Here is an 18,240-nt window from a genome sequence, read left to right on the forward strand (position 1 = left end):
ACCTGGGATAGGGGAAGGTCCCTGCCCGTGGCAGGGGGGGAATGGGATGGATTTTAAGCTCTCTTCCAACCCAAACCTGGGATTCTACGATACAACAAATCCTGGCTTTACCAGTAAACACACCAAAAGGCAAATGAGGGCAAGACAATGGAGACAAGAGCACCCAAAAGGAGGAACTTGAATTGCCCAAACTCTCTCTGGTTGAGGAAATTCTCATGGCAGAAGGGTTTCTAGTCAGTCCTTACAGAAGAGCATCGGGTAGTTTCACTTCTCACCAGTTTTAAGTAATTAGAACCTGGGAGTCAGAGTCCTCAGCTCCCAGCCAGAACTAATGAGTATTTTATGACAGAGTTCTCCCTAAAAACTGCCCTTTGCCTGCCCCCTTTCCAGCTCATTACCCCTGTCCATAAATCAGTGCTTGCGAGGCGTTCTGGATGCGGGATTTGCTTTGGCTCAGCTCCTCCTGACACCTGGAACTGCCAACAGCTCAGCCCATCAGGGCAGGGAGGCTGGGATGACTGACCAGGGGAATTCAAAACCTCCAGAGGACCTGGGAAGTGCCAGCCAGCTGCTCTGGGCTGGTTTTTAATGGAAGTAGCTCCAGGCACAGTGGAGCAGGGAGGGCTCCGAGGGCAATCCCAAGAGTTCGGGTGAGGGCTGGAGTCAGGGCAGAGCTCAACACTTGGAGCTGGGACCTTTGTGCTTCCCTGGCAGGAAAGGACCAAAGGGGATGAGGAGAACAAATCAATGCTGGGGAGCAACCCCTGTAACACAGGAGATGGACAGAGGTACCTGTGAGGTGTCCAAAGGGAGGTGAATAATCCCAATCCTAACCGAGGATATTGGCTGAATCCTAATGAACTTCACACATTCCTCACTTCTGAGACTCCCAGACAAAGGCTGGGCATTTTGAAATTGTTTCTAATGACTGGCTGGCTATTAAGAGATCCATGAAAATTGATTTATTTTCTGCTGTAGATTGTAATTAAGCAGCAAAATATTTGTTAAGAGTACAATCTTTAAAGGATTGGGAAGGAAAGACAGCATGCTCTGGACTGGCTAAGTTGTATTAGTTTGTATAACCCAATTTAGAAGATAAAATTTATTTCTGTATGCAGAAGAAATGTTCTGCATTTCTTAATCTGTTAAAATTAAACTGAGCAGAGTTTTCTTTTGAGATTTTTTTTATATGGGAAATGGTTTTATCATCCTGGAGTTGATTAAAACATCTGAACGTCTCCCCGCAATCATTTCTTTGGTGATAAAAACCTGGCCACACAAGGTCACACTAAACTGTGTTCCTAGAAACAAGGACAAGCTGGTAAATCTTCTCCCTGTGTTTAAAACAGGGATTTGTGGATCCAACACCCCATTCCTGTGAGGCACAGCCAGAAGTCCCTGACTCTCAGACAAGAGACAGTGACTCCCACTCAGATTAAAGGGGTCACCACCCAACTGGATTAGGCTTTCATCCATCCTTGATCCCAAATTCCCACCAGCTTCCGAAGGAAGAACTTGATCAGCAGCCAGAAAGCGACAACTATAGCAGCTTTTGTTTCTGGGTGGTGTAAAGGGGTTTTTTTCCCCTTTACAGATGGAAAACTGGGAACAAAGGCTCCTGTTATACTGGGAAATACCAGAGCAGCAAAATCACAACCCCAGACCAAACAGTCTCAACAAAGGGTAAGCAAAACATACAAATGTCACCCTCAATCCTCTTACTCCCAGTATTGCTTTCAAAGGCACTTTAAATACCCTTCAACTTGTCCCCAAATCCTCAGGCAAACAAAAACACCCAAGCAGCATCTGCCATTTATTGACCAAGAAAAGGAAAGCAGCACCGTCAGTGTATTGGAAAATGAAGCTCCAAGCCAGTGATAAATCAAAATTCAAAGGTATTGATAAATAACCTGAAAGAACCTCCTGGACCTACCAGAGACACCAACATCCCTGTTTGTGCCTCAGAACTATTCTCCATTTAAGGATTTCAAATAATATAAAACTTCAGCCTGAATATGATTTCTGCTTTTTTTTTTAACTCCACAACAGTGAGCAATTAATTTTCTCAGTATTCCCCAAGAAAACATAGAATTAAAAATACATAACAATATAACACAGGCAACTCCACTTTGGCTGTGGGCAGGCAAACAGGTAAGAAAATATCAGGGTTCAGATCCCAACACCTGGGCTGCTGTAACTACAGACTTGAAACTCCTCCTACAAGCATTTCACAGAAGTCTTCCCTGAATGCAAAACTCCAAAAGGAAGGCTTATTATCATGTATAATGGGTATTTATTATTAATATTATGTGTAATTTCACAGAGCTATGTTCACTACATCTAAATTACTCTATTAAAGAAAGCCATGGGTTGAATCTCACATTGAAAACAATTTTCTACCTATTCCCTAAGAATTTTCTGAGGGAAAAGAGGGATGTTTTTATAATCCCTGTTGTCTCCCCAGCAGGATCTCCCTCAGAGATGGCCAGAAGAACCTCCAGGTGTGGAATCTCCTGCACAGGCAGACAAGGGATGGGAGAGGAAGCAGGGATCAACCAGTGCATTAGCAAGATCAATATCCAGAATATTTGTTACAATCTAGAACTAGTCCCTAGGAAGTAATAATTCCATTTAAAAAGTGAAGTAGTGGTCATGGGGAATAAACACTTGCAATCCATTTTTTAATATAACCCAGAGACAGCTGAAGCAAACCTCAAAATAAAGGGCAAAAGGAAACCAATAAAGCAAGATAAATACATGACAGGCCTTGTGAGAAAATGTCTCCAGCTGATCTTTAAGATTTGATCACAATTCAGCAGCCAATGTTCCTTACCCATTTTATCAGGAGATTTTCCCTGGAAAGCCCTCCAGTACAAACTGGTCACGTGTTTGCAGGGGCCACTTAAACAAATCAATGGCTCATTAGTACCTGGTGAGCACCAAGCTTAATGAAAGAGTCTGTCCATCCTTTATCAGAGCCAAGAAACAATCCCTGCAGAGCAAATGATGTAGGATCTGAAAAGTCCTGCTGTGTTAAGAATTGAGATCAGGGTTACAAAGCTCATTTTAGAGCTTTCCATCATTTTCAGTTGAACACCACGATTTGAAATGTGTCTTACCAGGACAGTTTGTTTGGGTATCACCCTGGTGTTAATGAGCTTACATTCATTTTATGGGATTAATGGCGGTTTAAAGGTTTTAGGAAGTTACCCAAGGTTGTAACAACTGCTCAGGAAGGTTACCAGCTTCTTAGAGGATAGAAGAGTCCACAAAACCAGAGCCAGGCTGTGACCAGCACCCCCTGTGTTGGTTTTTTTAATCCAGCTAAGTGTATGTGACAGGGAATAACTGAACAAAAACAGCCCAACAAGAACAAGGGTGGGAGGGACCGGAAATAAAAGCTACCCCACACAGACAGTACTCCCAGGTTAAATAAGGGAGCTCAGGAGCAAGCTCAGAGTTGAAGTGACTCTGCCAAAGGTGAACAGCATTCCTGAACAATCCTCGTGCACAGCCAGCAGCTCTCTGATCCCAACACACTCACCTTCTCCAAAGCCTTGTTACTCAAGGCACTGCTGTGAGCAGAAAGCTCCAGCTATTCCAAACAGACACCACAAACCTCTCCTCGTGCTGGGGGCTTTCAGAAATGGATTCAGTAACTCCATTTTCCCAAGCTCTGGGGAGATCAGAATTCCCCACTTTAGTATGTTCACCACGTTAATACCACGGGAAGTGACCTGGAAAAGAAGGAGAGCTCTGATGCCCTCTGCATCCCCGCCCTGCTGACAGAGCAATGGACTCCAGACTCCTTGGAAGCAAGGGAAGAGCTCAAGCACTACATTACATCCCATCTTTTTTATGGAATGCTTTTAAAAAGCTCCCAGCTTCACCATGTACACAAAAGATAAGGGATGATCCTTTACCTTTACAGTACATTCTACAGTAACCCACTTCCACGGCTCCGGGAATTTTCCATTCTAGCATCAGGAAAGCAGCACTGGACATGTTTTACCTTCCCCCTCACACCAGCCTCTTGTCACCTCTTGAAATTTAAGACAGACAAATAATTAAGCATCAGATATGTTTATTAGACAATTCCAGAAGTCAGTTTTAGTAGGCAACTTGGAAAGAAAAGTAGAATATATTTGAATGTCCATGTTTTAATACTTCATGATCTCAAGGATACGGCAATCACAGAAGATAAAAACAGTGTTTACAAAAGGTACAAAAGCTGCCCTGCATTCCCAACTACAGGAAACAGGATTAGTTGACAAGGAAGCTTTGGAAAATGCAGCCACAGATTTCCAGCTGATTATGGAACACACAGTGATATTGGCATGGAGGTGCATCCACAAAAATCAGCGTTGTGTGGAAATTAAGGCACTTTGGATACACAGTATTCACTTCCACATAGGACAACCATTTCAGAGAAACCACAGTAAACTGCTACTGGAGGGATAGGACAGAATTCCCAGTACAGACCATCAGAGCTTAGTGGGAGCGAAGCTCTGGACAAAAACCCCACAGAAATATTATTTTTTACCATATTTGATAACAAAGCAAATTTACTTTTACAGAGGTCAAGGGAGATCTCCATGATTTCAACACTGTTCAACACAATTTTAAACATTAAATGTAAAGTCCATGTGAAAACTGCATGAAGTTCACATTGGGGATTAGTGCACGTAGCTGCTTCCAAAGAAAAATAATAATAGTAATAATAAAAAAAGCATTGATCTTCTCCACTCAACACCCATGAGGTACCCACCAACCACAGCCCAAACAGGATACAGTACAACGGAAGAATTTGGCAAAAAGCAATTTAAAAGAGCACTTTCTGGTCCTCCTGGTCATTTTAGATTGTCCTTGTTCACTGTCCCTGTCCCACTGAGAACTCACACACTGCCACAGAGCCCACAAATCAGGATTCACTTTAAGGAAAAATTAAATCTCAGTTTTCCTCCCCAAAACTCCACCACTAATTGAGTAGTTTTGTAGATTTCTATTGCAGCCTTTGGTACATAAATGGAGTAAAAACATCCCAGAATCCAATCCTGATCCAACAGGAGTTTAATAGAATTGTTAGCAATGGCATTAGGAATTTATCATCAGGCACTGACTGGGTTTTATTTCACTGCTTTACTTCATTAATCCAGTGAAAAATGCCACTGTATAGGGAAAAAAGGCAACTTCTTTAAAACCAAAGCAGGATTTAAACATGGAAGTCATGTTTAATCTGAAAGATTTGGTTTATCATTAAAACAAATAATTTCCCTAGGAGTAGGATCCAACAGATTGCATCAAAAATAGGAAGAAGACACCAAGGTAACTTGTTATTCCCAGGATCTTTACAAGTTTATCCTGCTATGTCTTGGACGGAGCATTAACATCCAGAAAAAAGTGTCCTTTAATGTTAATTCCTCTTTTAGCAGGAGACAGCCTGGACACCCTGCACTATAAAATACAGCTACTCAACTGCTCCCTCTCACACAGCTGAAACTTCCACTGAAAACATGGAATTAACCTTCCTGAAACTCAATTTTCCATTCCTGCTTGAACCATATTCCATGACTGGGGACCACAGAATGATTTCTGTCCCTGTTTCAGAGTGTTCATGTAATTAATTACTGAAGCTTCACTCTATTCTTACAAAACTAAAGTAATAAAACTTATTTTTCTTAGTGTGATTATATGAATGTTTACTAGGATAATGCTATTTAAAAATATAGTGTTTTAATGTAATAACAACCTTCTTACAGACAAAAAAATAGGAGTTGAATAAGTGTGTTTTAAAAGCAAGGAGGAGATAAGAAATCCTACCCAGCAGAACACTCAATTCTTAGCAATTCAGGCATTTTACACACATAAAAATAGAGTTGAACACTAAATTGTGATTTTAAGTGTCCTGAGGGTAGTTCCTCCTTTTGTGAACCTTCATAGAAGTCATGTCAGCTTTAAGATGCATTAAAATATATTATTCCCCAAATAAATCCACAATTTTTACACTGAATAGGCACAGGGAGTTATCTTTGTGGGGAGAAAATTATCTTTAAATAAACATAAGTAGAAGGATTTTTAACCAGGGTTATTTTCTTTTGCTTTCATTAGGGAGTAAGAGTTCACAGAACTTATGTTTGGCTTTATGTCATTAAGGAAAACCCCTCAAATTACAATTAATGAGATGTAAAGAAAATGCTAACTCAATTAAAGCAGAAAGATTGATCAAGTTTAACAATACCAATTAGGATAATCTTTATATTGTTCTACTTTGATTATATGGTTAAAAACCCAACAGGAATAGTGACCAATGGATCAACGACACAAAAATTAAACCAAAAATTAATGCAAATAGAGTGGGGAAAAAACAGGTAAAACTGCTTATATTTTGTAAACTTCAAGGATAAATTCATAATAATCCCAGATTTGAGTGACTACTTTAAACCAACTGTCAGCACTGTCCCTTTGGCTGAAGTGCATTTTAAAAGCAAGTTATGAAGTGATAATGTAAAGCCACGTGGATGTGCACCACACACGTTACAATATCTGTACATACACACAGAGCAGGGCAGAAAGGCTGTAAAATATTCAGCATTACCAGCACCACAGCGAGCTCCTACCACTGCTCCCAGCTAAAGTCATCTCCTCTGCCAAACACAAGGAAAAAGCCTAAAATAGTAAGGAAAATGACTGCATTGCCAGCCAGCACCAGGCCACAGGCTCCCCATTTGATCTGAAATGCAAGAAATGGAACAATCAAAGCAGTTCTTGGAAGAGATGCTCAGGGCAGTTATTTCTAGGCATTAGATCAACTAAAATAGTAAAAAACCAAAAATACTACAGAAAGATGCTAAAAGCAGGAAAGACAATAAATAATTCAATTTGCGTGACTAATTATTCAATTAGAAGCCACTCATATCACTAATAAACACTTCAGCCAAGCTACTGCTAGGATTTAGAAGGAAATAATTACTTGCCATGATTAAAACACACCTAAATCAGAGAGAAATCTGGTGAAATTACTGCTCTCCTTTCATTGCCACGCAACAAAATAAAAATATCTCCTTTTAAATAAGTAACAGGCATGGAAAACATGGTTTTAAATGTAATCACCTTTTTTTTTTTAATGAGCTGCACAACTAAATTTACTCAAATAAGCAACATTTACTCTTAAAATACATGAATCAGAGTTCCCTCTCGTGGTCATTCTGCTGCTGCCAGGGCCACAATTTCAAAATAAAAATGGCAGGGAAATTGGGCATTACAAATAAATTCAGAGGAAGCACACAAAATTTAAAGGACTGAAAGCAAAGGGGAAAACCAACAGGACACACTAAAACATCACTGAGTGGTTGGGATGTGGGAGGGGGGAAATTCTTTGCCTTTCAAACAAATGTGACCAAAATCTCAGCACTGCAGAGCAGTTCAGAAAGCAAAGAGGAAAGAACTTAGGCAGAGTTTCCTCAGGCTTTGAGGGGCCAAAGTTTGGGAAATGCTTTGAAAGCCACAAGGGCAGCTCTGGAAGCTTGGCCTTTTATCTTTTAACTCCTAACACTCTCCATTCCCCAAGTTTGCAGCATCCTAAATAGAGAAAGACATTCCAAGATAAAAATAAGGAAGCTGGAGCAAGAAGTGGTGCAAAGGGTCATGAGACAGAGAAGCATGAGGTGGAGGAAGAGATATTATCTTGTGCTGGAGCAAAACAAGTCTGAGGGGAAAAAGAACAGCTAAAAACTTTTCAGTCATGTGAGTCCTTTGTTCAGGCCAAAAAGGAAAATTTCAGTGGATTATTTTCACCTGGAGACAACACAGTAACGAAATGAAAGCAGGATTTACAGTGCACTTAAAGATGATATCCAGTAAGTGGTGTCTGAGAACAAAAATTAGCAAGGACTTACTGCTTCCACCCGAGCAAGGATGATAGGAAATCCAAAGGCAGAGACAACAATTCCTGTGGTGAAGAAATAGGCCAGCTCCCTGCAGGCACTGCTGGCTGCATCACTGTCATCACTGACCCTCTTGGCAATGAAGTGGGGAATGGGGCAGATGAAGTAAAATATTAACACAAACAGAGGCCAGTACACACTGGGGAGGGGGAAGAAAGAAATTCATAATCAGTTAAAATAGATACTTCAATCAGAAACGTAGTGCAATACTTCTAATCCTACTTTTTGGCTTGCAAAGTGGATTAATCAAAAGATTCCACCCAAAATGAGGCAAGTCCACCTTGTTTTCCCTGCAGGGGTACAACAACATCCACCCTCTCACACGACCAAGTGTTAGTTTATTTTACTTTTGCATCATTTCGCTGATTCAACTGTGACCACAGAGGGAGCAGGAAATGCACTGGAGCAGGACAGGAGCCGCTTCCCCAAATTCCAGGGATAAAGCAGGCACACCCTCGCATGTCATCTCTGCGTCAGAGCTCTCGTGAGCCTCCTCTCAATTTTCTGAAGTGTTACAGACACAGAATCACGGAATTATAGAGCAGTTTGGGCTGGAAGGGAACCCAAAGCTCATCCGGTTGCAGCCCCTGCCGTGGGTGGGGACATTCCAAGTGGAACCTTGTGGGAGGAGGAGGGTTGTTCAAAAAACCAGGCCACTAAGGAGAATGTTTGTGTGAGATTTAAAACGCCTGCTTAGCAAGGCGGCACCGCTTTTCCTCAGGCAGCGCAGAGCTGTCCGCAGTCTTTTTTTCTTTTTTTTTTAATAATGGAAATGCAAATACCGGCTAAGGAAGTGGTGTTTAATCACAACAAGCTGCCACGTGCCAAAAGCCTGGAAGCGGGGGGGCTGCAGGAGGAGCCAAACAGCTCAATTAAATGAGAGAAACACCTTAATTAATGGATTTTAAACAGCAGAAGCTTTGGGAAAGGCGCCGGCCCGCTCACCCGTAGTACTCCAGGGCGCAGCCCAGCATGAGGAACGTCAGCCCGATGGCTCCGCTGAAGGAAAGGGCCACGAGAGCTGCAACGGCACAGGGCGGGCGGTGAGGCGGGGCCGCCGCACCGGGCATCCCTCCCGGGGCACCGGGAACCGCCTCACCGGGGGCCAGGCATCCCTCAGCGAGGGCCAGGTACCACCTCCCCCGGTGCCGGGCATCCCTCCCCGCCATTCCCGGCCGCCCGCCCCCGCGCTGAGGCGCTGCCCGGGGCGCGCTCCCTCAGCGGGAGCCCCCGGTACCTTTCACGCCCGCCATGTCCGGGCTCCGCTGGCACCGCGCGACTTCCGCCCTCTGGCCCCGCCCCTTTCCCGCCTCACGTGACCGAGCCTTTAAAAGGGCGGGCGCGGCTTTTCCCGCCACGCCCGCGCTCGCGGTAGGGGGCGGGGCGTCCTGAGGGGACGGCTGAGGGCCGGGGGTTAGCGCGCGTAACCCCCATAAACGAATGTGTGTTTTAATAGATAGCCCCTGTGTTTGTGTCATTAATGCATATATGTGTGCGATAAATTCATGTGTGTGCGTAATAAACGTATGTTTGTGCGCAGCCGCGATTTGAAGCCATAAACACCGCTTTAAAGAGCCCCCGCCCCTCAGTCATTGCTGTTTTGTGGGTACTCAAGAAAACCTGTTTTCACCCCAAAAGATGGACCCGCGCGTCTCAGGGTCTGTATCATTCCTCTTCTGCTAATATACACGAAGAAAAGCACAGCTCTTTTTTTAAAAGCGGTGTTTTTCAAGCCTCCGATTTTTGAGACGGCACTTCTGAGCTCACGTTTTTGACCCAAGAGGTCTTTTTGCCCCAAGAACAGCCTTTAAGACTAAGAAGCGGCCTTTTTGCCCCAAAAAGAACCATTTTGCCTCAAGAACAGCCTTTTTATCCCAAGAACCGCATTTTTGTCCCAAGAAAAGCCTTTCTGAGGGAGATTTTGCACAGCCTTTTCGCTACCCCGCCCCAGGGAGCTTTTCTTCAGATACCTCCCTTCTCTACCTCTCAGCTCTTCTTAGTTTATATCTTCCCCTTTTTTTTCCCACATTTTTTCTCATTTTTCATTACTTTGAGCCAAGAAGGCTTTTTAAAACAGGCTTAATCTGGTAAATGCTTCAAGTGAAGATTTTGGGTTCGCTGACTTGTTTGGCTGCCGGTCTCTGAAGGCAGTAGCCCAAGCACAGCAATGCCACGTTGTTTCCAATTAATTTGGGAAAAGCACCTGGAATGGCAAACCTGTGGATAATGACAGGTCATGAACGATCGTGTTACAGTGACCATACTGACCCAGCCAGGGCTCACCACCCCTCGCCCAGGAGCAGATGTAGGACTTGAACCTTGTGGTCACAAGCGCAAAACATACCTGAATGTTAATTTGAGCTTTTTAATGTATATACAAATGTTTTAGACCAGTCACAATTTCATTGAGTATATACCGTATTTACAAAAATTACAATAATTTAGTCAAACAGTAAACCTGAACATTGATAACCTCTGTCACTACCAGATATGACAAGAATGGGGGTTTTTTTAGTTAACTGTTTGGATATACATACATCCTAATACTTTCATGCATCCATAAAAACATTAGGGATGGAAGTAATCAAAGCTTAAGTGGGGTAAGGGGTTTTTTTTGGTAAAGTTTAATGATGGATTTGTATTTTGTGAATGGATGAGTATCCAGAGTTATGTGCCATGACAAACTCGATACAAAGCTAATGAGGTTTTTCATCATTAAAAAAAGTACGTTATAGTAATGAGATCCTTTTTATTATATAGGCATAGGTCACAATATCTACAAATGTGAATGAGAAACAATAAACCAACAAATCACAGGAACATGATTCACATTCCAGTTATCTCTTTAAATAAGACAAGCACATACTGGATCAAAACATTAATAAATAACATCCAGTTTGTTACTATTATCTTAAGGTCTTTTATATAAAAGGAGACCTATGTGTTGGTTTCACATTTTCCGTTAATGGCAGTAAATAATGGACCAATACAACAAAAGGATGAGTTTTATACAGAAAGCCATGTACTTTGACACACTGTCTTTGCAGTAATAGCTTTGCCACTTGAAAATGTAAGTGCAACAAGTAGTGGATTGTCTTGGAAAACCACCAGCCTTAAAGACTCACATCCGATGGCAACCTGCTCCTGAGGCAGTGAATACAAATTATTTCCTGCCCATCTGCTGAGTATCCCTCAAATACAGATACATGTTGGTAAATAAACTGCTAGCTTTAGTTACTCTACAAAAGAACACCAGAATTTGGGGTGAAGTTTGAATTTGATCTCGCTTTTGAACTAGGAAAGCTGCTTCAGCTTCAGCATCAGAGAGATTTCCTTGTGATGTTATTGCTTTGGTCCAATATAAACTTTTCAGATAATCAATTTGCACTGTATTGACCTCAGAAATCAGACCTGGGCTATGGATGTCGACGTGACAGCTTGTACACCATGATCTGAAAAATGAAGCTGCAACAGGTTTCAGCCTGCCAAGAGCCTTGGCCAAGTGCTCTGGAGCTGATAAAGGCATAAAGGTGATACAAGTGGGCTGGAAAAAGTTCTGAATCCTTGGGAGGGGAAGTGTTACCTAGAGACTGGGAAGTTTCTAAAATTTTGCAGCAGAATTTTAAGTTGTTGATATTTCTTTGATGGTTTCAAGCTGCTGATGAGAACCATGGGAAACGCAGCACGTGCCCACTCCTCACTTTGACAAGCGTGGATTCACCCTTCCCCCCAAACCTGCTGTTTAACAAACCAACAAGGTGCTGTTCAATCAAGGACTCGCTGCTTCCTTTCAAAAGCACTTGCTGAGGAATTCTGCCTGCACATTTCACTGTGGGACTGTGAGGTGGAGCACAGTATTAATGCAAAAGCAGCAGGCAGCTGCCACGCTGACCTAACCCAGGGTTCAGCTTCAGCTCTATTCAGCCAGACTACACTATATGAGCAATTAAGCAGCAAATGGTGACTGTTAGGAGTGGGCCTACACCACAGCTGAGCACTTCAATTGGATAATTTGATCCAAACCCAGGGAAAAAAAAAGTACATCAAAGTTTGGGCCTCACCACCAGTTGTTGAACTCAACTGAAGCGTTGCCATATCACATCTCACCAAAAAAAATAAAAAAAAAAAAAAGTAGGAAATTCACCAGCTACACTGTGTCGAAGACAGAGCAATTCCACCTTTTCCCAGTATGCATTCTCTCTCGTCCCACTGGAACCCAAAATAAAATAGAAAAGTTACCAGAAACTGTAACCCCGTGGCTCTGGTAGGGCGAGCCAGGTGGCCAGAGTTGCTCTGAGCTCAGGATTCTGGAGACAAGTGTTAGGAAACCTTTCTCTTGTTCTTCATGATAAGTATTAGGCTCTTAGTTTTCTGAAACTTCTGAATTTCCAGCCAGAGTTTGGTTGATCTGTGACATTTGTGACAAGAGACTATATAAGCACTAGCACGGGTCTGTAGTGGAGACTGAGAAAGTACCTAATACAAGGGTTTTTGTCCTTGGTTTTCAAATTCTGACCAGGCATCGTTTAGCTCCATAAATATCATCTTTGCATATTGTTCATATGGCTGCCCAGTAGCCTGGAATAAAAACAGAGAGAAAAGAGGGATATCAGAGCTGCCAAACCCAACCACACACAGCTGACACGTGAGCAAATTCCCAAGCAGTTCCATGAATTTTCTCTTATTCCTTGACAAAAAGAAGCTACTCTGGAGGGCTGCTTTCCTTAAGAATTTCTTGGCTTTGCTGCTCCTCAGAGCTGACAACCCCAAAGTGGGATAAAGCACTGTCCCACGGGCATAATAAATGTAACCTTCTAAATCATAAATGTAACCTTGGCGTTGGGAGAGGAGTTTTACCTGCACGCAAGGGGAAGAGCTGCCACCTGACACAGTTCCTGGATTTAATCAGTATTCCTGCAAACCTTGGGCAGCGCACATCCCCCCAAGCCTTGAGACTCAGGGCCTCCACTCCCTGACAAGCAGAAGCCTCCTCCTCCCCATGGAGTGTCCCAGATGGAGTTGTTGCTGCAGAAGCCAGACCATGAGCCACAGTCTGGGCTAGCCAACAACCTGATTGTTCCATTGCTGGAGTTTGATTTGAATCTCCTTTAGCAGGAGCTGTTGTCCAGCAGCAGAGTGGCTGAGGGTCAAAGTGAGGGTGCCTAAAGCTCTGAATTTCTGCTGCTTGAAGCAGCAGGTTCCAGGCACAATCTTGGGGCTGGGAGGGGTTTCACAAAACCCCTGACTGGTTTGGGCTGGAAGGGACCTGAAAGACTAAATGGTTCCATGGGCAAGGACACCTTCCACTATCCCAGGTTGCTCCAACCTGGCCTTGGATGCTTCCAGGGGTGACTTTAGAGCCCTCAACTTTCAGAAACCAGCAAAAATCTTGAGCTCCCACTTTCTGCAGAGCTGTTTGCAGCAATAAATTCAGCGATCCCATCCAACACTTCATAATCAACGCCGGCAGCGAGGTGGGAGCAGCCCAGCCGTACCTTGTCCGGGTGAACGACGAGCACAGCCCGCCTGTACACCTTCTTCACCTGCTCTGGAGTCACCAGATCGGCCATACTCACAGGCTTCCACTTGGTCTCCCCAGCCCACAGCACCGTGTGCATCGTGGACAGCAGTGCCCTGATATTCCTCTCCTTCCCTTCGATCCACTCCAGGACCTGCAGAAAGGAATGTAAGTGTCTATTTTTGCCTCACATTAGATATTCTGCCGGGACAAAGTTTCTGCATTTGAATAGCCATGACCCCAAGGGGCATCTTAAATTTCTTTCCATGCTTTAGAAAACCTTTAGAAAACCTTTGTCTGTCGCTAATTGTCATTAATTTTTATATCACTGCTTGAAAGTTAAGATACAGCTTAAGCAACATGCCTGCTAAAAACACGGACTTAGTAACACTTGATGGAATAGTCAAAATGTAAATTAAGTGTGTAACTGCTTCTTTAGTAAGGTAATAATTGCATACCTAAACTGAGCTCAGCTAGAGCTAAAATGTAACTGTGAAAACCAAAGGGTAAATAGATCTCACAGTTCCAGACTGAGCTGCCCCAATGAAATAAGAATGCATCAGAGCAAAAAGAATTATATTGGGAAGGCCAAATCAGCTGGGAGCTTCAGTGGCTCAACAGCTTTTGTGGGGATAAAAGTGGGACCTGGGAAAACTCCTGCTCCCTCCATGGCCTGACATCTGTCTGGCTGTTGTGGCTGATGTTTGTGTTCAGCCTGGTTGCTGTCCCACTCTTCCCAAAGGTTAAAACCTTTCCACAAGGCTAAACCCAGGACATTTTTAGAGGATCATTCTGTTTTCTAGAACTTTGCTTGGCTTTTGCTGCAGCTTTTCCTCTGAGTTATCTCTCCTTATGTAATTCCAATTTGTGGTTTCCTATTTCAAATACAGAGCAGGACAGACTGAATTCCCTTTCCTTTTCATAAGAGATCTGCAGTTTGGCAATTTATTGAGGAGAGATGAGAGAATTCCAAAGCGGGCAGGATTAATGAGGCAGAGGATTAGTTCAATTAGCTGCGCCTGCTAATCAGGGCTGGAGTGCTGTGGAAGAGCAACAGCCCAGACAGTGACACTGAGCAAGCCATTGTTGATGTGGTGTGGTTGAGGACAGAAATGTAACCTTGGAGTTTTAAAGCTATTGAGGACATTGAATGACCGTGAGAACATCACCAAGAAGTTTGCTTACTTTTAGTTTTTCAGGGTCCATCTCCTTTGCCATTTCTTCTTTTCTCATCTCAGCTATTGTTTTGGGGCCCTTCTTGTCCTTGTGAGCATTAAACCCTTGACCAGATAATAAATCTTCGAAATCTGCAGACACTTTTGGCTTGGAATCTTGAAGAACAGGAAGATTTGAAGTTATTATCATAATATGGGTGCTTTTAACACTGGTTTTCCAACTAAGATACACCCTTCAGTTAAGCACATTAACAGTCTCCCAGTGCTATTGAGAGTGCAGGTTCTCATAAAAGGTGTTACTTAATGTTACTTTTAAGTTGTTTTTATTATTATAGAATCCCAGAATGGTTTGGATTGGAAGGAACCTTAAAGTTTATCCAGTTCCAACCCCCTGCCATGGCAGGGACACCTTCCACTATCCCAGGTTGCTCCAAGCCCCGTCCAACCTGGCCTGGGACACTTTCCGGATTATTTTGGAAACTCATTTGGAATACAGGACTTCCTAAATAGCACACGTTAGAGTCTAGGACAGGATACAGAACCAGATAATCAACATGACTGACTTGCTTAGCCCTAAGCTGCCAAACAAAGGGATATCGGGAGCCAACCCTTTGGATGCAGAATTCCAAGGCTCTTACCAGCACTAGCAGGTCCTTTCCCGCGCTCGCCCTGCGCCCCGGCCGTGGCTGAGAAGCTCACGTTGTAGTTGGGCTTGTTCTGGGGGGAGGCGTGGGGCACGCTGGGCTGGCCCTTGGGCTGTGCCCCCTGCCAGCCGTACCCCGCTCCCTGCTGCCACCCGCTGCCCCCCATGGGCTGCGGCGGCGGCTTCTGCGGCGACGGGGGGAACCCCCCGCCCATGCCCGTCGGCGTGGTCGGCTTGCTGGCGAACGAGGGGCCACCTGCAGAGAACGACGGGAGTGATGGTGGGAATTACAACAGGGAATTGGTTCGCCCTCCCTAAAGGGAATCCAGCTAGAATCTCCCAGTTTTCAGCTCTGCCACAAACTTGGTTTTGCAACATCGGTTTTGCCCTTCCACTTTCCTGTCATTGCCCTTTGAGCTTTTTAAAGGACAGCACCTGGCTTTGAGGGTTTGAGGAATTGGAGGCTGCTTGGGGAAACAGGGAAAGCTCGATGTAGGTAACAGGGAGCCACAGCTCTGTGTGGATGGTGACAACACAGAATCACAGAATGATTGAAGTTGGGAGGGACATTAAAGCTCATCCAGTTCTATCCGCTGCCATGAGCAGGGACACCTTCCACTAGGCCAGGTTGCTCAGAGCCCCATCCAGCCTGGCCTTGAGCACTTCCAGGGATGAGGAACCTCTCTGGGCAGCCTGTGCCAGTGCCAACACCAAGCTGGTGTTGTTGAAGTCGTACCTTCTCACGCTGTGCTGATTAATACCATCCACAGCGATGCGTCTCAGCACCTCATTGCTTCAGGGAATGCTCCTCTGGCTCTGTTTGTGTTTGTGGGAGGTACCCAGTGTCAATGTTTTATTATTTCACACTGACATCCACACTCAACTCCCAGCTCGGGAATGTGTCATGGAAACTGGATGAAGTGCTTTCGACTCAGTCATGACGAACAAAAATGTGCTTAAATATCCCGAGGATGCCAAGCCATTTGTTTTTAAACCTCACCACTCTCCTACAGAATGCATGTTTTAAAAGGACCTCGGTGGCTCTGACATGGGGCTTGGCAGCCTTTTTATTTTGCTCCTGCAGAGCAGCCTGTAATCCAGCAGAGGGAACTGGGAAACCTAATTCCAGACCCATGCTGGTACTGACGCAAAGGGGAAAACAAACATCACACCAAACCACAAGGGCTCGCAAAGAGCTGAGAGCAGCAACAAAGGCAAGAAAAATCTATTTACCACAGTCAGACAATGCTGGGGTTTATGCAAAGCTTCAGTAATTTCTCAGAACTGCCTTTTTCACACTGCAGTTTGCTGATTGTTTTATGAAATAAAACAAGGGGAAAAGGCTTTTCTAAGCAGTCAAGCTTTGTAGCCAGGTGCAAATACCCCACCTTTAGATAATACTGCAAATTAGAGGCAGATTAATTCCCCACGTTTTCTCACAAAGCAGAAAAATGAGTCAAGTCTGGAAGGAAACAATTCCCCAAGAACCCCAGCAGCTTTGCAGAGCCAAATTCTCCTCCCAGGCCTGTAGCAGCACTTGAACACCGAGCATCCTCAGCCAGAGCGTGTTTAGACATATCAGAGGTTATGCTTTGCAATCCATTGAGCCTGCTGAGCTCCCTGCACATTGCCAGCACATTTTTTGACTGGGGATCAGGAAAAGCACGGATTTGTGAGAGTTTACAGAGAATCAGGCAGAAGGGAAAGCCTGGCAGCAGCACTGGCATGCAGGTGGGTTGAGAGGCCCCACACATACCAGGCTGCTCAGCCTATTTCTCTAAAAGAACGCTGGTAATTTATCATTTTCTTTTTTTAATAAGAGATGCAAACCTGCTAAACTCGCTCCAAGACTTCCCAGATCAGCAAATGGATCCAGTGTTTGGGGTTTGGCCTGATGAGTGGGAGTGCTGTGGAGGGATCCTGTAGGACTGGTGGCAGCAGACTTACTTCCCATTCCTAGACCACCTTAAAAAGAAAAAAAATGTATATATAAAAAAGGAAAAAGAACATTTTTCCTCCTGTTTGATGTGAGTGCAGCTCTTCCCCAGTGCTCAGTCACATATTAGAAGCCTGCTATTAAAATTGAGTGTACCATTGTCAGGTTCCTCAGCAGCCTCAGACTTGTTGCACACCCACTCCCAATTAGGAGCAGCAGCGGGAATGTTCCCAGACTGTCTGCACTGACAGAGGAATTATGACACATGGATATATTTTAAGAACTAGAAGCCTTCAGGAAGCAACTTTGGGAGGCCATACACACTCTCCCAAGATTAGAAAGAATCATGCAATCATTTAGTGGCATCCCGGGAATGACAGCACTTCCCAGGTCCTTCCCGTGGCTCTACATGGAATGAAACAACCTCACCTCACCTGTCCTGCTCTGGGCCCTTGAGGAAACAAATCCAGATTTTTTTTGAATTTGGAAATCTTTAGAGGGAACCTTTTCTTTGCAGTCACTGGCAGCATTTTCCCTCTGCGTCTCAGAGCTCCTTAAAGGTGTTTTTTTTGTTGTTAACCACCCTGAATTTTTATGACACATACCTGCTTTGTTGGGCCAGTCCCAACCACTGGAAACATCTGGTTGGATGGAAACCGTTGGAGTGCTAGAAGCTAAACAGAATGATTGGTATCAGTATCTCAAAGTAGCCCAGCAAAACCAGCATAGCCCAGTGCCCACCAAGAGCCACTGGGACTCCACAAAGTCTGAGAACCTCCAGTGGGAGGTGGCCCTGCCCATGGCAGGGGGCTGGAACTGAATGATCTTTAAGATCCCTTCCAACTTTCCAGGGAATACACCCGAGGAACACGTTAGGTGATCAGGCACAAACAAATCCATGACTGAATGTGTTTCAGACAGGGCTACACATGAAATTTTCAGATGAGGAGGAAATTAAGGAACATTCTAAACAAAGAGAAGAAAATTCCTTCTTTTCAGTCAAATTCAGCTGTGCATTTGGTCAG

The 18,240-nt window shown here is 44.1% G+C and overlaps 2 protein-coding genes across 3 annotated transcripts in view; both read right to left on the bottom strand.

Annotated features, from left to right (window-relative positions):
• Positions 1-4,067: 4,067 nt before the first annotated feature.
• On the bottom strand, positions 4,068-9,261 carry LEPROT. Its single transcript, XM_010408726.1, has 4 exons — positions 9,181-9,261; positions 8,889-8,964; positions 7,896-8,082; positions 4,068-6,730 (listed from the first exon to the last, which is right to left on the bottom strand). The coding sequence occupies exons 1-4, from the start codon at positions 9,194-9,196 to the stop codon at positions 6,614-6,616; spliced, it is 396 nt and encodes a 131-aa protein (XP_010407028.1). The 5' UTR covers positions 9,197-9,261; the 3' UTR covers positions 4,068-6,613.
• A 1,027-nt stretch (positions 9,262-10,288) lies between these two features.
• DNAJC6 (DnaJ heat shock protein family (Hsp40) member C6) overlaps positions 10,289-18,240 on the bottom strand; it is a 41,755-nt gene continuing 33,803 nt past the window's right edge. The window contains exons 14-19 of one of the 2 annotated variants that reach the window (XM_039555656.1): positions 17,821-17,889; positions 17,110-17,244; positions 15,275-15,535; positions 14,647-14,792; positions 13,439-13,615; positions 10,289-12,521 (exon numbers count right to left, since the gene is read on the bottom strand). In XM_039555656.1, the coding sequence (XP_039411590.1) occupies positions 12,420-12,521; positions 13,439-13,615; positions 14,647-14,792; positions 15,275-15,535; positions 17,110-17,244; positions 17,821-17,889 (890 nt within the window). In that variant the 3' untranslated portion in view covers positions 10,289-12,419. The remainder of the gene's footprint in view (positions 12,522-13,438; positions 13,616-14,646; positions 14,793-15,274; positions 15,536-17,109; positions 17,245-17,820; positions 17,890-18,240) is intronic. The other variant, XM_039555657.1, reaches the window with a different exon arrangement.

Source organism: Corvus cornix, chromosome 8, assembly GCF_000738735.6.
Source record: "Corvus cornix cornix isolate S_Up_H32 chromosome 8, ASM73873v5, whole genome shotgun sequence".
In the NCBI taxonomy this organism is placed as follows: Eukaryota; Metazoa; Chordata; class Aves; order Passeriformes; family Corvidae; genus Corvus; species Corvus cornix.